Source organism: Cryphonectria parasitica (genome assembly GCF_011745365.1).
Source record: "Cryphonectria parasitica EP155 unplaced genomic scaffold M406scaffold_2, whole genome shotgun sequence".
NCBI classification, from domain to species: domain Eukaryota; kingdom Fungi; phylum Ascomycota; class Sordariomycetes; order Diaporthales; family Cryphonectriaceae; genus Cryphonectria; species Cryphonectria parasitica.
Window position 1 is genome coordinate 346,274 of NW_024468910.1, and position 24,383 is coordinate 370,656.

General features: G+C 34.8%; 2 protein-coding genes across 2 annotated transcripts; one reads left to right on the forward strand and one right to left on the reverse strand.

The window, feature by feature from the left end:
• Positions 1-760: 760 nt before the first annotated feature.
• On the reverse strand, positions 761-934 carry M406DRAFT_251023 (uncharacterized protein; the record flags this gene model as incomplete). Its single annotated transcript, XM_040916738.1, has 1 exon — positions 761-934. A coding segment is annotated over one exon (174 nt), but the record flags the coding sequence as incomplete, so codon positions are not given.
• Positions 935-10,437: 9,503 nt separating this feature from the next.
• On the forward strand, positions 10,438-10,632 carry M406DRAFT_250515 (uncharacterized protein; the record flags this gene model as incomplete). The annotated part of the gene is made up of 1 exon (XM_040916699.1): positions 10,438-10,632. A coding segment is annotated over one exon (195 nt), but the record flags the coding sequence as incomplete, so codon positions are not given.
• Positions 10,633-24,383: the final 13,751 nt, after the last annotated feature.

Here is a 24,383-nt window from a genome sequence, read left to right on the forward strand (position 1 = left end):
TTAATCAGAAACAGAATAATTAAATTAATCTATTATCTTTTGCATAATTCGCTTATAATAGTACAAATATAAGCATAATAAAGAAATCACTATTCTTTATATTCTATAAATATAATCTAATAGCTTATTATAAAGCATTGCTAGAAGCAGATGCAGAAGCTGCAAACAAAAGAGTTAAGAGAATTAAGAAAATTCAGAAAGAACTTTAGCTAGAATTACAATTCATCCAAGAACAAATAATACAGTATACAAACTCCAAAAGAATTGAGAAACCAATTTTACAAAAGGAAGATAAGATTTATCTACTTCGAAAAAACATCAAAACAACTAAATCTAGCAACAAACTTAATTATAAGAAGTTAGAATCATTCAAAATCTTGCAACAGATTTCCCTAATTAATTACAAGCTAGCATTATCTCATGAAATGAGAATATATTTAATCTTTTACATTTCATTACTAGAATTAGCAGCATAAGAAATACTAGCAAACAATACAGCAGAAATAGAAAATAATGAACCAGAGTATAAGATAGAAAAGATTCTCAAGCATAGAAATACAAACAGCATAAGAGAATACTTCATCAAATGAAAAGATTACCTAGTAAGCGAAAATTCATAAGAATTACCGAAGAATATTAAGAATACTCAGGAAAAAGTAGCTGAATATTGGAAAAGGAAGAAAACTAACATCTAGGATAATCGCTTTACCCCGAACCGAGATTCAGAAGCTTTAGAAATCTTACTTTCCAGAAAATCTAACTAATCTATCACTGAATTCCCTACATCCACGGAATTCCAATCGAAACTCTTAAAAGAAGAATTCCTAGCAATAACAGCAAACTTCTCTGCAACTACAGAACGAATCCCAGCAGCAATGCAGGCTCGCTCCTTCTTAGCTTTCTCATGCTCTAGCTCCTTCATGCTAGAAAAGCCTCAGCAAACAGCCTTCATCATCCTCTCAAACTACAAACGTTTCTACTTCTGCAAACATCCTACCTCCATAGCAGCATTACGCAGCTGCCCCTTAATACTCTCAAGTTGGTTCTCCAAGCATTAGTATTGAATGCTTATTCAATGAATTTCTGCTGCACTCAATTCTTAAACATCGCACTAAGAGCAGCTTAAGCGAATACATTTAGCATAGCAAAAGAAGTTCTTAATAGAGATTTAACAAAACTGAATACTATAATTCTTGCAGAAAGAATAAGAAGGTATAGTAATAGCATTTATAAGAATTAAAGAAAGAAGAGAATTCTTTTGTTTAATCTTCTCAGCGCAAGAACAAGATTTGTTAATTCTATTCAACATCTTGATTAGAAAAGCAAGATCATATATACAGAAAACTTGCTAGAATACTTACAAAGAATTGTTGGAAATAACAACTGATAAAAGAAAGATGATATTATAATCTTGTTATAACCCATCCAACATGCAAGTCACGAAAACAGGTTACAGGCAAACAAGGATCAGGTGTTATGACTCAACGTCAGACAACCCACAAGGATTACATAACCCAGAATTAGGATTACAAGCCAACCAATCAAACAATAGGACGATTACTAGTAATCACCAGCGCTCAGTGATTAGTAATGATCCGGAATGATCAATGATGATCTAGAATGATCACTAGCAAGCAAGGGACTGAAGAACTAGGTATATAAAGGTTTACATTTCTTACTGCCAGATAGATTTCCTTCAAATAATTCTTCAGTTATCAATCTAAGTATTCAGTTTTATATACTGAGTAGCCCTAAAGGCAGTAAATACTTGCATCGCTTATTAGGACTTGTACGGTTCTGTATTCAAGAACTTAATACTTTAATACTGCTCTTGTTAGCATAAACCCCTTCATATACTTAGGAATCTTCGGATTGCTGTAGTGCTCATTACATTTTGATAATTCTTGTTCAAGAACGGTTCAGTGTTACCACTTGAGCAATACGGAATACAATAGCTCCTCCAGGAACTCCTTCGTTCTCGCGCACTCCTACTCAGGAAGAACTGGTTAACCAGGTGTATCAGCTTATTCAATGTATCCAGGATCTGCGCGAACAACAACAGGCTCAGAGCGCTACCATCGCTAACCAACAGGCCCAGCTAGCTTAACAGGCTTAGCAGGCGCAGACTACCTCTCCGACCTCCAGTGGCGCTGGAAAAGCATACAAGATGAATAAGCCCGCTATGTATAACAGCAATCAAAAGATGCTACATGAATTCCTCACCTACTGCAGAGCGTATTTTCTGCATTACAAGACTCAGTTCACCAAGAAATCTGAGAAAGTTATTCTCGCAGGGACTCGTCTCGAAAAGAATGCTCTTATCTGATACAAGCTTTCTCTACGCAACCACTTGGAGCATCAGAACAATCCCAACGCGCATATCCAGAGTATTAAGAATATGTTCAATTCCTTTGAGAGCTTCGAGAAAGCTCTCAAAGAGATCTTTAGTAATCCCAATGAAGAACGCATTACAGCTTAGCAGCTTATGGATCTCAAGCAGACCAAATCGGCTTCTGTCTATATAATCAGATTCAAGCAACTCTCAGCATAACTCCTGTAGAAAGATAAGAATCTTATGGAGCATTACTACAAGAAACTTAAGGATGATGTTAAAGATGAAATCTTTAAGCAGGATTGGCCAGAGAACTTTACAACGTTCTCCAATCAAGCTATCCGCATCAACAACCATCTGTATGAACGATAGATAGAGAAGTCCAAGAAGAAAGGAAGCTAGACTTGGAGATTTCCAGCTAATACGAGCAAGAAGCTTCAAAACAAGAATAGCGGTTAATATAGCAGTATAGCTCAGAGCAGCACTATGCATGCTGATCCTATGGAACTCGATGCTGCTAATAAGCAGTATAGCAAGAGGAATAGTATTACTTACTACAACTGTAACAAATAAGAATACATTGTATGCAACTACTATCAATTCTGAAAGAACAAATGATAATCAGTTCAGAAAGAATGCTAGATAAATGTTACTTAATGATAGGAATCCAATCAACTAAGCAAAAACATCTTCTTGGAGCAAGTATCGAACTCTGTTAATTATGAAAGTCTTAGCTAGATATTCTGTTATAACAACAACTGCTTAATACACTTCTCGAATAAGAAAGATTCAGAATAGTTTCTTTAGAAACCTAGGCGCTACAGGCAGATAGCGATAGCAGGGCGAGGGTATATGCTCAGCACGACTACGAGCAGCAACAGCTTAAACTGCTCTGATATCACTGAACAAAGCATTCAAGCGCTGAAGAAAGAGCTTAATGATAATACCCTTCGCTATTCCCCATCATCTATATCAGATATCATAATCAGAGAAATAAACAAAGAATAATACTCTCTTAATTATTAGTATAAATATCTAAACAATACCGAAAACGCTTCTCAGGCAACAGAAAGATCAAGCTAAAACGAATGATCTAACAATTTACTGAAGTCTCCTGTGAACAATAAACCCAAAAAGCTTATAGAAAGGTTCTCCTTCAGCATTAGATGAAACAAGAAAATAATATGAATTGAATATCTCGTTTATAAGATAGGATTAGAAAAGCTCTTTATCTGCATTCCCTTGCAAAACATCAAAGCACGAGAAGATAAGAACTCTCAGATCAGCTTACTTCACAACCTATATCACGAATTAGCATAAATCTCCTGCATCTATCATAGCTGTAGAATGCATTTCTCGGAGAAAGTGCAATACGAATGATTCTCTGTTAGAGAATCAGAACAAATCCTTCAGGCTGTTAAAGAACAGAAATTCCGCTTCAGAGAGATTCTCAACAAGCAATACTACAACGCATATATCGGGCTACTGGATAATTGCTTCATGCAATGCGTAGATAAAAAGATAGAGTGGTAGCAGTGCAAGATAATATTCTGTACAATTCACATTAATAACAAAGTTTGCAACTGGCATTAACAGAAGAAAGATCAGGAATAATGATGATATGAGCAAAAACAAGCTAAGAAGCTTGCTTGAGAAGCAGCGAAGCAGGCTTAGAAGGATAAGCAGTTCTCAACAAATCTAAAAGAATAGGATTGCTTGTAAAGAGATTACAGATAATCAGACTGAAATGATTTCTATATGAAGCTTTTAGAACAGATTACGCTTATATTAAGTTCGATATATATATTCAAGAATACAAATATAGCATACTATTGAATAGTAGCGCTTAGGAAAACTTTATATTCCTATACATTGTTAATCAGGCACAACTATAATGAAAATGAAAGAGATGCTTATATACTCTTAGCACTGTAGAAGAACAATCTGTTGTATACAATTAAGAAGTAATTGATAAGGAAACTGATTATCTATCTGTTTTGATCCAAGAATGCATAATCAGAGCTTCTTTTGATATTACGAATACAGCACAGCATAAGCTAATTATGGAGCTTCTATAGCTCAAGGAGCACAATTCTCGAATCGATTAGACTACTAGCTAGATTTCATGAGAACAAGCTATACTCAGAGAGATAGTTACAATCAATAGCGCAGGATTGAAGCTAGTGGTTGAAGAATATTCAGGAAAAGAAGCTTTACACGACTTCATACATACTTTCAAACCAGCAGGGCTGGCAGTTTAAGAAGAAGGATCTAGTGATAAGCGAACTTAAACAGTGCCAGGGCGCTAACAGGTTAGCAAAACAACGGAAGCGAGACCCTCAGCAAGTCGGTCCGCCCCGGAGCGACAAGGAAAAGCTTCAGAATGTGGATTGTGAACCCACACGGGAAAAACCTCGAAACCAGGCCCTCGAGCGCTCGGTCCGGCCCGGAGCGAACGCTCAAGGCCCTCGAAAACGCCATTAGAAAAGAAGCACGCTCAACAGTACCTACTGTTCCTCCAGGTAGCAGAAACAGCACGAGAACCAGAACCAATACTTGCAAACATACTACAAGAATATTACAAGTTTAAGAAACTGTTCCAGGAAGAATTGAATACAGGATTGCTAGAATACAGCTTATATAATTACGAGATCCTGCTACAAGAAGAGAAACAGCACAAATTCTTCCCTATCTACAGACTAAATAAAGTATAGCTAGAGACACTTCGGGAGTATCTTGACAAGAATCTTAAGAAAGGATATATACAACTATTGCAATCACTAGCAGGATATCCCATTCTGTTTATATCTAAGAAAAATAGCAAGCTTAGGCTATATATTGATTATAAGCAACTCAACAATATTACAATTAAGAACTGATATCTGTTGCTACTTATCAAGGAATTATAAGATAGGCTGCAAGAAGTATAATAGTTTATAGTTTTAGATCTAAAAGGAGCTTACAATCTGATTAGAGTAAAGAAAGGAGAAGAATGGAAAACTGCTTTTAGAATACGCTATGAATATTACGAATATTTGGTTATGCTTTTTAGTTTAACGAATGCCTTAGCTTCATTTCAGGAAATAATCAATTATATTCTATGCAAGCATCTGAATCAGTTCATCATTGCCTATCTCAATAACATTCTTATTTACTCTCAAACATTGAAAGAATATAAGAAATACATGGAAACAATATTGCAAACGCTCCAAAATGCAAAGCTTCTTATAGAGCTTGCAAAGAGCTACTTTTATATACAAAAAGTCAACTATCTCGGATTCACAATCGAGCTGGGATGCATCAAGCTACAGAAAGATAAGATGAAAGCTATCAGAAACTAGCTAATTCTCAGAAATATTAGAGATATTAAATCTTTTCTTGAATACATTAATTTCTACAAACAGTTTATCAGAAACTATAGCCGAATCGCATATCCTCTTACAAATCTTATCAAAAGAAATCAATCCTTCAAATAGATCTCCAAAGCATAAGAAGCTTTTGATAAGATCATCAAGTATATCACCTTAGAGCTAGTTCTATATAAAGCAGATCCCTACAAATCCTTTGAAATTGAAACCGATGCATCAGAATATGCACTCAGAGAATAATTTAGTTAGCAAGATAATCAAGAATATCTAAGGATTGTAAGCAACTTCTCAAAAAAGTTGAATAGCTCGGAAATTAACTACAGAATCCCTGATCAGGAACTTATAGCAATAATAAAAGCTTTCGAGAAGTAGCAATACTATCTCATTAGCATACAACACTCAATCATAGTTCATTCGGATTACAAGAATCTAACTATATTCATGATAACTAAGGTTTTGAATAAGCAATAAGTTAGATGAGCAGAATTTCTCTTACAGTTTAACTTCAAGATTGTATACTGCAAAGGCTCAGAGAACGAACAAGCAGATGCTCTCAGCAAAAGATCAGACTATCAAGATGCAGATTCCTCGGATATACAGAACATCTTCGCTCAAGACGAATCAGGAAATCTCATCAATGCATACAGAGAACTAAATGCTGCTTTCAGGATTGAACTCTTGGAGAAGAATCCAAAATCAATAATTTCAAACAAATAAGATAACTATATCAAGAATATATACAATGCATCAGCATACAGATATTAGAGAGTTAAGGCAACTTATGAATGCATCAAAAGATACTGAAATCTATCAAGCTTTAGAAAAAGAATTGAAAACATTCTATAACAATATAATAGCTGCAAAAAGAATAAAGCAGAAAGATATAAGCTTTATGAACTACTGTACTCCTTACCAGTACTTATAACTATTTAGCAATCCATTAATCTAAACTTTATTATCAAGCTACTTCTCTTATAAGAATTCTTAATTAAGATATAATATAATAATATTCTAATAGTGATTTGCAGACTGAGCAAGTATGCTTACTTTCTTCTTTATAAGGAAAGCAATACAGCAGAGGAACTTGTATATACATTTCTCAGAACAATTATTGCTAATTATAGCATATCAGAAGAAGTAATCTCTAACAGAAATAGAAAGTTCAACTCGAAATTTTGAGCTTCGCTTATAAAATAGCTTGGAATATACCACAGAATATCTACAGCATTTCACTTATAAACAAATGAATAAACAGAAAGAATAAATCAAGTTATTAAATAGTATCTACAATACTATATCAACCAGAAACAGAATAACTGGATTAATCTATTGCTCCTTGCACAGTTCACTTATAATAGCGCAGATACAAGCATAACGAAGAAATCGCTATTCTTCATACTCTATAAATATAATCCAACAGCTTACTACAAAGTACTGCCAGAAGCAGATGCAAAAGCTATAAACAAAAGAATTAAGAAGATTAAGAAAGTTTAGAAGGAATTTCGATCAGAACTATGATTTGTTCAGAAACGAATAGTACAATATGCAAACTCTAAAAGGATTAAAAGACTAATCCTACAGGAAGAAGATAAGATTTACCTACTTTGGAAAAACATCAAAATAACCAGATCCAGCAACAAACTTGATTACAAAAAGTTGGAATCCTTCAAAATCTTGCAACAAATCTCCCCAATCAACTACAAGTTAGCATTATCTCATAGGATAAGAATATACCCAGTCTTCTACATTTCACTGCTGGAATCAGCAGCATAGGAAATACTAATAGATAATATAGCAGAAGTGGAAAACAATGAATCAGAGTATGAGATAGAAAAAATCCTCAAGCATAGAAGCATAAACAATATAAGGGAATATCTCATCAAATGGAAAGATTACTCAGCAAGCGAAAATTCTTGGGAATCACAGAAAAACGTTAAAAACGCTCAAGAAAGAGTAGCTGAGTATTGGAAAAGAAAGGAAACCAGTACCTAAGACGATCGCTCCGCCCCGAACCGAAACTCAGAAGCCTCAGGAATCTCACTCTCCAGAAAGCCCGACCAATCCACCACTGCATTCCTCACATCTACAGAATTCCAGTCAAAATCTCTAGAAAAGGAATCCCCAGGAACAACTACGGGCTTCGCGGAAACCACAGCCTGCACCTCAGCCGCCACGCGCTCGCGCTCCTCCTCCTTCAAGCCCTTATTCACCAGTTTTATCCTCTTCTCCTGAAGGAAGCATCGCTGCTTCTTCAAACGAAACAAACAATCTAGGAACTCGAACAAACGAGCCTGAGCATTCGCCAGCTCTCACTAACGCTCCAACAAACGCTTCTTCTCCTCTACCTTCCTACTATCCAAACGAACTAACTCATCAGTAATACGAGATACTAAGATAGTATTATCAGCAAGAACTAAGAAAGAGGAAAGAGAAGGCTTACAAGAAAACATAGAAACTCGATCAGCATCACAGGAATAATCTCGTTTCATATACTAAAAGCAGCTCTTAACCCCATCCACTATCTTGCATCGCATCCCCTCCTTTAAATACAATAAGCACAATATAACTTCGTAGCTAGTGGACTCAATATACAAATAACGCTCAAAACAACGAAGATACAGCTTCGAGAAAGTAACGGAAGCACTAGAAGAAGATTTGCTAACACAAGAATTTAAGATTCTATTCAACATCTCAATTAGGAAAGCATAACCACGCATACGGAGAACTTGCTGAATACTTACAGGAAATCGTTGAGAACAACAACTAATAGAAGGAAGATGATATTATAACTCATTCAACATGCAGATTACGAAAACAGATTATAAGCAAACAAGAACCAGATATCATAACTCAACATCAAACAATCCACAAGGATTACATAACCCAGGATTAGGATTACAAGCCAACCAATCAAACAATAGAACAATCACTAGTAATCACCAGCGCTCAGTAATCAATAGTAATCCGGAATGATCAATAGTGATCTAGAATGATCACCAGCAAGCAAGAAACTGAAGAACCAGATATATAAAGATTCACATTTCTTACTGCCAGATAGATTTCCTTCAGATAGTTCTTCAGTTATCAATCTAAGTATTCAGTTTCATACACTAAGTAGCTCCAAAGGCAGTGAACACTTGCATCGCTTATTAGGACTTGTACAGTTCCGTATTCAAGGACTTGATACTTTGACACCGCTCTTGTTAGCATAAACCCCTTCGTGTACTTAGGAATCTTCGGATTGCTGCAGTGCTCATTACAAATCTATTCAATATGCAGATTACAAAATAGATTACAAGCAACAAGAACTAGATATTAAGAATCCAATGTTCTAACAAAGTATTGATTATCTAATCCAGAGTTAGGATTATAAGCATGATTAATCAGAAAGAATAGCTTTGAATATATGCTATCCAGAGCTAGCAGAATAATTTGAATATATTGCTATTTAACATATTCATACTAAAGAGCTGAATATATAAAGATATATTCATTATCATTAGATAGACTCAGTATATAGCTCTTCAGTTATTAATCTAAGTATCAGATTACTCTCTTACTCTGATAGCCCCAAAGGCAGTGAATACTTGCATCGCTTATTAGGACTTATACGGTTTCGTATTTAAGAACTTGATACTTTGATACTGCTCTTGTTAGCATAAACCCCTTGTATACTTTGGAATCTTCGGATTGCTGCAGTGCTCATTACAATACTGAAGAGCTGAATATATAACAACATATTTATTATTATTAGATGGATTATTAGAATATAGCTCTTTAGTTATTAATCTAAGTATTCATTTGTTATATACTTGAATAGCTTCAAAAGCGAATAATCAGCACTTGTATTGAATCAGAACTAGGGCGCTGTCGCTCTCGAAAGAAAAAGAGACAAACAGCTGCCGAAGCAATGAGCAAGAGCTCGTGCAACCCAAGCGTGCCTGTACAGATGAGAACAGCAAACTAAGGCCACACGGGCACAAGAACAGAATGAAAAGCCTGTCTTAGATCTGTTCAAAGGGTTCAAAATTGAAAAGAAGAGAAAAGGATGCTTTCTTGTTGCTTATAGCTAAAGAATTTGAAAAGTGAGTAGTATTCTTTATATGTATGAGGATTCTTGACCTACTGTAATGAGCACTGCAGTAATCCGGAGATTTCAAAGTATACAAAGGATTTATGCTAATAAGAGCGATATCAAATATAAGCCTTGAATACGGAAATACAACTGGGGTAACTGTGCAAGTATTCACTGCCTTTGGAGCTATTAGAGTAGGAGAGTAATCTGATACTTAGATTGACGACTGAAGAGCTATATACTGAATCTATCTAACAGTAATGAATGTATCTTTATATATTCAGCTCTTCAGTTCTAACTATCCTAATTATATTCCGATTTCTCATAGTTGTTTTCCTGAATCTGTTAACTATGTTCATAGCTAACATAATCGCGCTAGTAACCCTAATCCTGGGTTATGTAATCACTGTTAATTATCCGACGTTGGATTGTGATACCTGGTTCCTTGTTTGGTAAGTTCATCCCGCAACCTGCATGTTGAATGAGTTATAATATTATCTCCCTTCTATTGGTTGTTATTCTCAACAATCTTCCATGAGTATTCTAGTAAACAATCTCTATACAGAATCATGCCTTCCTAATTCGTTATATTGAACAGAATCAACAAATCTCGTATTCGAAAACTCTCTTCTATTCCAAAAAGTATCCAAGACTGGAATCTCTTAATCTCTCGCCTTCTGAAAAATTTTGTTAAGATACCCGTTTGTTCCTATTGTGAGAAGCACAGCTTTGGATCTTGCAAGATATCTTCCGGAGATTCTTCTTGCTGCATCGAATGCATTCGTCTGGATTGTTCCAAGTGCAACGTTATGAGTTCTTCTTCTGAGAAGCTTTGCAATATTGCTTTCCAATATTGAAAGTTGGAGGATGAGATTGAGAAGAAGGAGATCGAACTTCTCCGTCTGCATTAATAGAAGCAGATGTGATTCGAGAAGATGAAACGTGCTCTGCATTGCAGTATTATTCGTATAGAGAAGTTGGATTGCATTGAAGCTGAGAAAGCTAAGAAAGAACATTGTTGCGCTGCTATCTCTATGCAGGAAGCTATGCTTGAGGAGTTAGCTGTAGCTATTAGAGATTCTTCTTTTGAGAGGTTTAACTGGAACTCTGTGGATATGGGAAATAGCATAATGAACTGGTTTAGTTTCTTAGAGAGTGAGATTTCTGAAGTTTCTAGATCTCGGTTTGGGATGAAGCAATTATTCTAAGCGCTGATTTCTTTCTTTTTTCAATACTTAGCTACCTTTTCCTGAGCATTTTCAACATTCTCCTATAATTCTTATGAATTCTTGCTTGCTGGATAATCTTTTCATTTAATAAGATATTCTTGCATATTATCTATGCTTCTATGCTTGAGAATTTTTTCAATCTCATATTCTAATTCATTATTTTCTACTTCTGCTATATTATTTATTAGTATTTTCTATATTACTAATTCTAGCAATAAGATATGAAATACTGAGTATATTCTTATTCTATAAGATAGTACTAACTTGTAATTAATTAGGAAAATCTGTTATAAGATTTTGAATAGTTCTAATTTCTTGTAATCGAGTTTGTTGTTGAATCTAGTTATTTTGATATTCTTTCGGAATAAATAAGCCTTATTCTCTTTCTATAGGATTGATTTCTTAATTCTTTTGAAGTTTGCATACTGCATTTGTAATGAGCACTGCAGCAATCCGAAGATTCCAAAGTACACAAGGGGTTTATGCTAACAAGAGCGGTGTCAAAGTATCAAGTCCTTAAATACGGAACTGTACAAGTTCTGATAAGCGATGCAAGTATTCACTGCCTTTGGAGCTATCAGAGTAGAAAAGTAATCTGATACTTAGGTTGACAACTGAAGAGCTATATACTGGATCTATCTAATGGTAATGAATACATAGTTATATATCTAGCTCTTCAGTATGAATATATTGAATAGCAATATATTCAAGTTATTCTGCTAACTCTGAATAGCATATATTCAAAGCTATTCTTTCTAATTAGCTATGCTTATAATTCTAATTCTGAATTATATAATCAATACTTTATTAGAATATTGAATTCTTAATATTTGATTCTTGTTGCTTATAATCTGTTTTGTAATCTGTATATTGGATAAGTTATAATATCATCTTTCTCCTATTAGTTGTTATTCTCAACGATCTTCTGTAAGTATTCTAGCAAATCTTTCATATGCATGATCTTGCTTTTCTAATCAAGATATCGAACAGAATCAACAAATCTCGTTTTCGTGCTAAGAAAACTAAACAAAAGAATTCTCTCCTTTTCTTAATCCTTACAAACGCTATTACTATGCCTTTCTATTCCTTCTGCAAGAGCTGTGATATTCAGTTTTATTAAGTCTCTGTTGAGAATTCCTTCCGCTGCGCTAAATATATCCGTCTGAGCTGCTCCCGGTGCGATGTTCAAGGGCTGAGCGCAGCAGAAATTCGCTGGATAGGCATTCAATACCAACGTTTGGAGAACTAACTCGAGAGTGCTGAAGGGCGGCTGCATAATGCTGCTGCAGAGATGGAATGTTTGCGAAGGCAGAAATATCTGTAGTTTGAGAGGATGATAAAAGCTGTTCGTTGAAGCCTTTCCAGCGTAAAGGAGTTAGAGCATAAAGAGGCTGAGAAGGAATAAGCTCGTATTGCTGCTGGGATTCGTTCTATAGTTGCAAAGGAGTCTGCTGCTATTGCTGGGGATTCTTCTTTTGAGAGTTTCGACTGGAATTCCGTAGATGTGAGGAATTCAGTGGTAGATTGATCGGATTTCCTGGAGAGTGAGATTTCTGAGGCTTTTGGATCTCGGTTTGGAATAGAGCGATTATTCTAGATGCTAGTTTCTTTTCTTTTTCAATACTTAGCTATTTTTTTCTAAGCATTTTTGATATTTTTCTGTAATTTCTACGAATTTTCGCTTGCTGAGTAACTCTTTTATTTGATAAGATATTCTCTCATGCTGTTTATGCCTCTGTGCTTAAGAATCTTCTTCATCTTATACTCTAGTTCGTTGTTTTCTACTTCTGCTATGTTGTTCGCTAGTATTTCCTATGCTGCTAGTTTCAGCAGTAAGATGTGAAAGATTGAATGTATTCTTATTCTATGAGATAAGGCTAGTTTGTAGTTAACTGAGGAAATTTGTTGCAAGATTTTGAATAATTCTAACTTCTTATAATCAAATTTATTGCTAGATCTAGTTGTTTTAATATTTTTTCGAAGTAAATAGACTTTATTTCCCTTCTGTAGAATTAATCTTTCAATTCTTTTGGAGTTTGCATATTGTATTATTCGTTTCTGAACGAATTGTAATTCTAACTGGAATTCTTTCTAAACTTTCTTAATCTTCTTAACTCTTTTATCTGCAGCTTCTATATCTACTTCTAGCAATGCCTTATAATAAGCTGTTGAGTTATATCTGTAGAGTATGAAGAATAGTAATTTCTTTATTATGCTTATATCTGCGCTATTATAAGCAAACTGTACAAGAGATAACAGATTAATTCAGTTATTCTATTCCTGATTAATATAGTATTGAAGATACTATTCAACAATCTAATTCATTCTTTCCATCTATTCATCTATTTGCAGATAAAATACTATAAACATTCTATAATATACTTCGAGCTATTTTATAAGCAAAGTTCAAAACTTTAAGTTGAACTTTCTATTTCTATTGGAAATTACTTCTTCTAGCATACTATAGTTAGTAATGATTATTCTGAGGAATATATATGCGAGTTCTTCTACTATACTGCTTTCCTTATAGGAAAGAAAGTAAGCATACTTGCTTAGTTTGCAAACTACTACTAGAATATTATTGTATTGCACTTTAGTTAAGAGTTCTTGTAAGAGAGATAGCTTAATAATAAAGTTTAGACTGATGAATTGCTAAATAGTTGTAGGTACTGGTAAGGAATGTAGTAGTTCGTAAGGCTTGTATTTTTCTGCTTTATTCTTCTTGCAGCTATTGCATTGCTGTAGAATGTTTTCAATTCTTTTCCTAAGACTTAGTAGATTTCAGTATCTTCTAATGCATTCGTAGATTGCTCTAACTCTCTGATATCCATGTGCTGATGTACTGTTGTTGTAGTGGCCAGGGTGGTAGTCCGTGGGACATGGAGTACAGTGAGTCAAGGGTTCTCATACATATAAAGAATACCACCCACTTTTCAAATTCTTTAGCTATAGAAAACAATCAAGCATCCTTTCTCTTCTTTTCAATTTTTGAACCCTTTGAACAGGTCTAAGACAGGTTTTTCACCCTGTTCTTGCGCCTGTGTGGCCTTAGTTTGCTGTTCTCATCTGTACAGGCACGCTTGGGTTGCTCGAGCCCTTGCCCATTGCTTCGGCAGCTGTTTGTCCCTTTTTCTTTCGAGGGCGACGGCGCCCTAGTTCTGGTTCAGTACCTATGAGATTGGGAGTTAGTCCTAATTCTTCTCATGCAACGCACGAACCACTAACAGAGCTCTCAGTTAGTAAACTATGCGCAATCTCGGGCTCAGAATTGAATATGCTAGCATGTAAATAACTTCGATTTCTAAGGCTCTTTCTGTTATTACGATATTTTCTAGCTCTCTTGCATGGTTTTGATTAAGCTGTAATTCTCATCTGTAAAGCTGTAATTCTCATCTGTAAAGCTCTCAGTCTGCCTGCTAAGCTATGAGAGAGCAGTGGTTAATAAGATTCAGAAAGCTGCTTTGCATTCTAAACGAAACTACTCTATTGTTAGCAATCTGCTCTTCGTCTTCTAGCATTCAATCTATGCTAGGCTTCTCTTCAATTCCGTATTCTTAGTTATTATAGCTATCTTAATTATAGCGCATTAGTGATTATGAAGGATAGCGATATCATGAGCGGAGTAGTAGTCAACTGATGCAGCTGTAGACTTGTGTAAACTTATATTTTGCTCTGGATTTTGTATCTTGGATGAACACTGGCATAGATTTCCGTTGAACCAGAACTAGGGCGCCGTCGCCCTCGAAAGAAAAAGGGACAAACAGCTGCCGAAGCAATGGGCAAGGGCTCGTGCAACCCAAGCGTGCCTGTACAGATGAGGACAGCAAACTAAGGCCACACGGGCACAAGAACAGGGTGAAAAACCTGTCTTAGACCTGTCCAAAGGGTTCAAAATTGAAAAGAAGAGAAAGGATGCTTTTTTTTTGTTTATAGCTAAAGAATTTGAAAAGTGGGTGGTATCCTTTATATGTATGAGGACCCTTGACCCACTGTACTCCACGTCCCACGGACTACCACCCTGGCCACCACAACACCGTCTCCCAGGTTGTATGCAGCACTTTATCATTCTTGTATCTAGCTGCCCAACTTTACTTACAAGATATACTTCTGTGCTTTTCCTTATGAATTTCATGTTCTTTAATGATTCAAACGTAGTGGAGTCAGACTATAAGTTATTGTTTTCTGAACTGTTATAAGAAGCTGGTAATTATAATTTTTCTTGCTATTAATCTTAAGATAATGCTTATATTATTCAAAATCTCGAGTTTGTGCTTTCTGTTTGGATAATCGCCTTAACTCTGTTCTTATACAGAATCTGATGAGTACTTATACATGCAATATTATATAATCTTAAAGTAAGCTAGAATATTGCTATTACTTACTAGCTTTTATACTTACTTTGTAAATAAGATTTAGCTTGCTAGAATATATATAATCCGATGTTGTTAATCAATAAGCAAGAGTATTAGATAAGCTGGTAATCCTATATTGTAGAATATAAATTAAGAAAGATAAGAGAATTGATATTTCTAAATATAATGCGCTATGCTGTAAATATCAAGCTTTCTTGTATAGATTAGCAACTTTTTATAAGCGTGCATTCAAAGTATTTAGGCAATAGATCAAACAGAATAAAAAAAAGGTATAGGATCGCTTGCAGAGTTTGTTGCTAACCAGAACTGATATGCTGCTGGAAGCACAAAGATAGAATGCAATTCTATAGTTCACTTCGTATTATCTGCATCAGAAAGCAAATAAGAGCCAGAGACCTGATGCAATATATAAAGCGATAAGAAGAGCAATATACTCTGCTCCAACAGGTTTTGGCTAGCGAATTCATTATATAAACTATCAAAAGATCTTATAATGCAAAATAAGAGCAGCGTATAGAGTTAGAAGTTCTTTTTTTCATTCAGACTTAGCATATATACAAGTGCGTAGATGATATATACTGAAGGGAAGTTTGAGAAAGTTAGGATAAAAGCACAGCTTAGCAAAATTTCAGCTCTAGACTTTATAATTAATCAGAGATAATCTAAATGCTTACAATTCAAGCAATATGTAATGAATGCATTGCAATATCCGAAGATCTGAAGTATACAAAGAGTTTATGCTAATAAGAGCAATATCAAAGTAGAATTCACTGAATACGGAATATAACTATAATCCGTGCAAGTGCTGATCATTCGCCTTTGGAGCTATTCAAGTGTGTGATAAATGAATACTTAGATTAATAACTAAAGAGCTATATTCTGATGATCTATCTAGTAGTAATGAACGTGTTCTTATATATCCAGCTCTTTATTGTAACTTCATCTCGGATCGATATTAAGCCTATTGATCTGTAACTTCTTTTGTTGAATTAATATTGATTCTATTAATCCGATTCCTTCTTATTCTAACTCTGATTATATAATCTTGGTTGAGTATTTGCTGTTAGCCTTAACATCTGATTCCTTGTTAATAGGAGCTTGTTCTGTAATCTGCATATTAGATAAATTATAACATTATCTTTCTTTTATTAGTTATTATTCTTAATAATCTTCTGTAAGTTTTCTAGCAAGCTCTTCCATATATGATCTTGCCTTCCTAATCAAGATATCAAACAGGATTAACAGATTCTGTATTTCGAAGCTTTATTCTCATTCTAAGCAAAAATTATCTCTTCTTTCCGCTATTATCTCCCTTGAATCGCTACTTTCTATGCTTTGCTTGTATTGTAAGAATTATAATCTTGCATCCGATTATCGAATTGCTGAATCTGAGTCTTCTTATTATCAAACTTATATTTGCTTTAATCTGTTAAACTGCAATATTTATAGCTTAATTCCTGCTTAACTGAACTGAATAGCTGCTTAATACTGCTGCTTGGAAGCTGAGATGGAAGCTATTTAGGAGAAGATTACTGCCTTAAATGCTAAGCTTCTCCGTTTTCAAAAACAGAAGCGGATGTAGTATGAGAAGATGATGCAAGCTATCTGTTGTGATATTAACAATGTGGAAGAGTTGAAGCATATTGAAGCTGAAGAGAAGCGCTGCTGTGCTGCTATAGCTGTGCAGGAAGTAGCTCTTGAGAAGGCTGCTATAATAGCTGAGGATTCTTTCTTTGAGAGTTTTAATTGAAATTCTGTAGATATAGGGAATTCCGTAGTAAACTAGTCTGGTTTTCTAGAGAGTAAAGTTTCTGAAGCTTCTGGATTTCAGTTTGAAGCAGAGCAATTGTATAATAAGCACTGCAGTAATCCGAAGATTTCAAAGTATATAAAGAGTTTATGCTAACAAGAGCAGTGCTAAGTACAGGCCTTAAATACGGAAACACAATCGTAGTAACTGTGCAAGTATTTACTGCTTTTGAAGCTATTAGAGTAAGAAAGTAATCTAATACTTAGATTAACAACTGAAGAGCTATATACTAGATCTATCTAATAGTAATGAATATATTCTTATATATTCAGCTCTTCAGTTCTAACTATTCTGATTATATTTCAATTCCTTATAATCATTTCCTAAATATATTAATTATATTCATAATTAGCATAATCATGCTAGTAATTCTAATTCGAATTATATAATTCTGCTTAATATTTAATATTGGATTATAATATCTGATTCCTTTGTTAGTAAAGCTTATTCTATAATCTGCATATTGAATAAATTATAATATCATCTTCATTCTATAAATCATTATTCCTAATAATCTTTTATAAGTTTTCTCAGCTATTCTCTCTGCTATATATTGTGCCTTTCTAATTCATTATGTTGAGCAGAATCAACAAATCTTGCGCTTGCAAATCTTCTTCTATTCCAAAAAGTATCCAAGATCAAGATCTCTTAGTTTCTCGCTTCTTAGAGAATTTTGTTAAGATATCCATCTATTCCTATTACAAGAAGCATAATTTCGAATTCTGCAAAATATCTTTCGGAAACTCTTCTTGTTGCATCGAATGTATTTGCCTGGATTGCTCCAAGTGCAATATTATGGATTCTTTCTCTGAGAAGCTTTGCAATATTGCTATTCAATATTGAAAGTTGGAAGATGAGATTGAAAAGAGGAAGATTGAGCTTCTCCATCTGTATTAATAGAAGCGAATGTAGTTCGAGAAGATGAAACGTGCTCTGTATTGTAGTATTACTTGCATGAAGGAATTGAATCGTGTGGAGGCTGAGGAGGCTGAGGCTGAGAGGGTGTATATTGCTGCTGAAGTGCAGGCTGTAGTAGCTGAGGAATCTGCTGTTGTAGCTGAGGATTTGTTTTTTGAGAGTTTTGACTGGAATTCCGTGGATTTGGGAAGCTCTGTAATAGACTGGTTGGGTTTCCTGGAAAGTGAGATTTCTGAGGCTTCTGAGTTTCGGTTCGGGGCAGAGCGATCGTTCTAAGTGCTGGTTTCTTTCCTTTTCCAATACTCAGCTACTTTTTTCTGAGCATTTTTGATATTTTTCTGTGATTCCTACGAATTTTCGCTTGCTGAGTAACCTTTCTATTTGATAAGATATTCCCTTGTATTATCTATACTTCTGTGCTTGAGAATCTTCTCTATCTCATACTCTGATTCATTATTTTCTATTTCTGCTGTATTATTCGTTAGTATTTCCTATACTGCTGATTCTAGTAGTGAAACATGGAAAACCGAGTATATCCTCATTTCATAAGATAATACTAACTCGTAATTAACTAAGGAAATCTGTTGCAAGATTTTGAATAATTCTAACTTCTTGTAATCGAGTTTGTTGCTGGATCTAGTTATTTTGATGTTTTTTCGAAGTAGATAAATCTTATCTCCCTTCTGTAGGATTAATTTCTCAATTCTTTTGGAATTTGCATACTGCATTATTTGTTTCTGAACGAATTGTAATTCTGATTAAAGTTGTCAGAGTAAAAAGAGCACACAAGTAAGGTGAAGGGGTGTGAGCTGCTCCCAAGCCGCTCTGTTGATGCTTCCATTCAAAGGAACTACTGAATCTGTCTCCCTCCTCCTCTTTTTCGCTACTAAATCTGTTATTCCTCTTTCCCTTATATACACAATTAGCCTGAACTAGATAGGATAATAATAGCTTGATAGCTGCGCAGCATTATATGAGAGCGCTGCTTCGGAGCGAAGCTCTTGCAGCAGCTCTGAACTGCTACTAGGGATTGCAAGAGCTATCTATTTCCTTTGTATACATATAAGCTCTAATAGAATTCTCTTTCTTCCAGATTCCTATTCCCAGGAACTACGCACCTGAGCTGCTCTTGCACAGACTTACAGATCCCTTCATACTTATCAATAATCCTCTTATTAGTTGATCTTTGTTATTAGAATATCTCGCTTTAGAGAGCTAAGTTTCTCTCTGCTGGTAAGTTATATGATGTTATAAAGATTGCTCCAGCGCTAGCGCAGCGTAGATGCAGTATTGTTACAAAGACTGCGCAGCTTAGTACAGTTATTCATGCTACTGCAATCTCGGAATAGCTTCTAAAGCTAGATAACAAGGTTATCTGGAGTGCATGCGCTAGTAGAGCACTGTTATCCCTTATTTCGCTCTTGCGCCTGAACCCTCCTCTCTTTCTATTTTTCCTTTCCTCAGCTATTACAGCAGCAGTAGCAGCAATAATAATAACAACAGCAGCAACAGTATAGTATGTATATTCCTATTCTCTGAAGCATTGCATAGAAGCTAATTCATTGCAGATATCTTCTTTTACTGCTATTAATACATCTGGGAAGGCTGCGCTAGCTCCTGAGGTCTCTGAGGATCAGACTGCCTCTGAAGCCTCGGAGGCTAGCAATGCTTCCTCCGGCGCTGTTGACACGATGCTCCTTCCTCGCCATTCTCTGCCCTTGAGCGCCCCCGCTGCTTCCGCATCCTCTTCCTCTCGTAGCTGCTACAGCAGTTAGCGTGGTGGCTGTAAGGCTTCTGCTAGCAAGAAGCGCAAGAGGGCCTCTCCCTCGCCTTCGCTCTTTCTCTCGCCTTCTCTCGAGTCTTCCGAAACTTCTGCTCCGAAAGCCTCGCCTTCCATCACTCTCACAGCCTTCATGAGTACTCATATATATTGTATATACAGCGCTGTGCTAATGTTGCTAAGCTGTTAAGAGGAAGAAGGTTTTCGAGGAACTGAATGCAATGTATTCCTCTGCTAGCTGGTGCCAGAAGTATATGCATTGCTGCATTCAGAAGCCTGAGATTCAGTGCTGAAATTAGTTAGATATGCTAGTTTTCTTGCTTTACAAATCCTTATATTGATTCATTATAAGCTTTAATGCTTATTATTTTCAGTATGCTTGCAGCAACTACTTCTGCTAGCTTGTAAGTAGTATTACCTCTGCTCCCTCTTATCTTTCGCGCTGCTTACAAGCTACTATAGCTTTCTTACAAAGCGGATTTAGCTCTGAACAATGCTTGCTTCTTTAATCGGAAGCTAATTGATGAGAACTTGCAGAGTATTCTCCAGCTAATGTGCTCTGTAGATGCTGCTTCTGTGCTAATAATCAGCGCATCTTCTGCTTCTGTTATAAGCGGAGAGTTGATGTTGCTGCTTCAGCGCAGTATTAGCGCTCTGAAGATGCTAGCTAAGGCAGCTTGCAAGCTTTCTGAAGCAGCTTCCGAAGAGAAAGAGTAATCTCTTTAAAAACTCTGAATAAATAAGCGCGCTTTTATAGCATAGGAAATAACTAGCATTGATTGCTATAATATAGGGATATTGCTAATTCTTTGAATGAATAAGCTATATAAGAGTTTTTAGTTTTCTAATTAAAAACTAAATAGCTTCTGTATTGCATTATTACTACTTTAACTATGCTTTATATTCTTTGATTAATAATCTATTATCAATAAATGCTTATAGTTCTTATAAATTCTTATTATTGCTATATTTCTTTTAATATATAAGGAATTAGCAGTTTCTAAATAGCTCTTAGTATGCTAGAATAGCTTCTATCTTCTAATGCACTTCTTTTTCGAGATTAATATTAGAATGCACTTCAAGCTCTTCTTCATCTTATTTATTAAAGTTCTTTAAAGCTATAATTGGAAAGATATTGTAAATCTTGTATTTTGCTAACAATTCGAGCTTGTATGCTAGTTTATATACTCCTATAATCTTCAGTACTTGAAAAAAGCTAAGATATTTGTTTGCTAGTTTATTATTAATACTTTTTTAATATAAATGCTTAGCTGAAATAAGAATAAGATTGCTAAAGAAGAATTTTTTATCAGTATAGCATTTATTATATTATCTGATATATATTTATCTTGCATAATTGAAGCTTTTCTAAGCTTTCTTATAAGCTTTAGCAAGATCTTTAAGCTGCTCTAAGATCTTAGAAATATAGCTTGAGCGCTGTATATTAATATCTGTTAGTTTTATTAGTTGGAATTCATAGAGCAATATAGCAGATAATAATTCTGTTCTGCTATAGTCTGTGCTGTTATATACTATCTGTATAAGAAATAAGCGCTGCATTCAATTTGCTTGAGAAAAGCTGCAATAAGCGCAAAGATATCATTCGAAGTTCTGATTCTGCTGTTCAGTCTATTTATCTGTTTAGAGATAAAATGCAGTACTTAGATGCTGCTTAGTTCTTAAGTGGAAGTAAAAGTTAGTTCAGAAATAGCTTATAAAGAAGCTTCTTCTATCTAATACAATATTCTCAGAAATGCTATAGAACTAATATATATGCTATAGCATGATATTTACTAAGCTGCTACTTATAAGCTATATTATTATTGGAATGTATAGAGTATACTTCGAGTATCTGTTAATAATTATTAAAATAGCATTGTAAGCTTTATTATAGAAACTAATGAATTCAAGCAAACTAGTAATAAAGTTTATTAATATTTCAGCTTATAAACGAGTTGCTAATAATAAGAAATTAAGCAAGCTATATAAGCATTGTTTTCTCGTTTTTATCTGCTAATATACTGCATACATATTAATATGCTTCTTTATATTCTTAGCTAATGTATTTCAATAATAGTAATAAGAAATTATCTTAGTAAACTTAGCTATACTGAGATAGCTAGCTATTAGATTATCATAGTATGCTTTCAAAAGCTCCTTGCAAGTTGATAAATAGTTTAGCACAAATATATATCTTCTAAAGCATAGCAAGCTTTTGATAACTTGCTATAGCTTTATATTAGCTGCAGAGCTGCATATTTGCTTCTTGTGCTAAGCTTTTATCTAAACAAAAACATCTTCTTATTGCAGTTGTAGCAGATACGCTCTTATTAGCTCTGCAAGCTGCTCTAGTGCTATTGCTACGCTTCGCTTTATTGCTAGATGCAGAAGAATAATCAGTTTGCAATCCAATATCCAAGCAATATCAGTTGCTAAGCGGATATTCCACTTCAACTCTGCGCTCTCGCTCGAATAGCAAAGAGCGCATTCTCGAAAACAGAAGATATTCAGATCTGCTATCTGCTCAAACTCTGCGCTCTTGCTCGAATAGCAAAGAGCGCATACTTCAAAACAGGAGATATTCAGATCTGCTGCTTGCTCTATTCTTACTCTTCAAATACAATCAATACAAGATTCTCTCTGATTCTTCAGATTCTTTATTATAATGAAATCGCTGAAGCTTTGCAGCTTCTGCTTAGCTTTCTTTTTCTTCTAATGATTTAGCTGCTTGAATAATCTATTAGCTAAGTTGGATTTACTGAAGCAGTACTAAATGATGAGATTATATATGCTGAGATTATTTAGCTAGTATAACTAGCAGGCAGATAGCTTCTGTTTAGTCTTTTAGTATTGCAAGTTAAGATAGTTTATAAGAATAAGTATAAGCTTAAGCAGATATAATAAATAATGCTGCTAATTTGATATAGCATTTATAATAGCTAATAGCTTAATATTTCTTATGCTATACTGTATTTCTATTAAAGAGAGCTTCTTTGAATAAAAAGCAATTGAATGCTAGCAGCTTTAAAATAGCTAAGCTAGTATAGCTTCTATAGCAAAAGCAGAAGCATTTATTTCAACTCTTGTTAATAATGCAATATTGTAATAACATAGTAATAAAGCTATTATAAAGAGTATAATTAGAATCTTAAAAGCTATTCAAGTATAATTCGAAAATATAACTATGCTTATACTGCTACTTTGCAAAAGATTAGTTAATAGTATAGCAATCTTGGAATAGTTCTATATAAATCAATAATAGAACTCAGTAAATCTAAGAAATATCTGAATATTGCAGATAATATATAGAAGCAGCTACTATACAATAGCTATAATATGCTTCTTATTTATATTAATTCCTTCTAAAGATATTATAAAGCTTAGAAATTCTATTTATTATATATTGAACTTATACTTTCTCAGATTGAGATATAGCTTCTATTGCTATAGCTGCTCTAAAACTTTTCAAATATAGCTTATATGCTGCTTAGCATTATTATTATAGATTAGAATATTATTTAGATAAATAATGCAGATTATATCTATTAAGCTTGCTAGCGCTTTATTAATGTATGCTTAGAATGTAGCTAGGGCGTTGGTGAAGCTAAAAAGCAGAATACAGTACTCGAAATAGCTATATTTCGTATAAAAAGCAGTTTTCCACTTGTTTCCTTTACAGATTCGGAGCTAATAATATGCATTCTTAAGATTAAGCTTGGTATAGATTTGTATATAGCTTAGTTGATTAAGAATCTCAGTAATCAAAGGCAATGGAATACAGTTCTTGCATATAATCCAATTTAGCGCTCTATAATCTATGCAGAGGCGCAGCTTGCTTTCTTTCTTTGGTATGAATAGTATAAGTGTGCTAGCAGAGCTGGTTGAGGATTGAATTCATTCCCTGGCTAGCATCTCCTTCAAGTATTTCCTAAGCACTTCTAGTTCAGCTGCAAAGAGAGCGTATAAGAGCTTCCAAAGCGGTTTTGCTCTCTCTTTGAGCTTGATGTAATAGTTGATATTAGTATAGGATGCAAGCAACTTTAATGCTTTCTCTATGCATAGGTTGATGAAGTTGCAGTACTTAGAGAGCAGGCGCAGCTCTAGTGCTGCATCTTCTAGCTTAGCTTCGAGGGGTAGGTCTGGTGTAAGTCTGGTGAGCTTGAGTAGTAATATGCTGTAAAGATAATTCTTGCTCTTTCAAGCTCTTTCGCTATAGTATAGATGTTATGACTCATCCAACATGCAGGTCACGAAACAAGTCACAAGGACCAGGTGTCATGACTCAACATCAGATAACCAACAAAGATTATATAGTCCAGGGTTAGGATTACAGGCTGCAACCAATCAGGAGGGAACCGAAGCAGTCGATGATCGGTCCTTGCGGTTCAGGCAGTGAACTGCAATGATCAACCACCGACTCTTACAGTCCATACTGAAGAGCTGGATATATAAGGATACGTTCATTACCATTAGATGGATTCAGTATATAGCTCTTCAG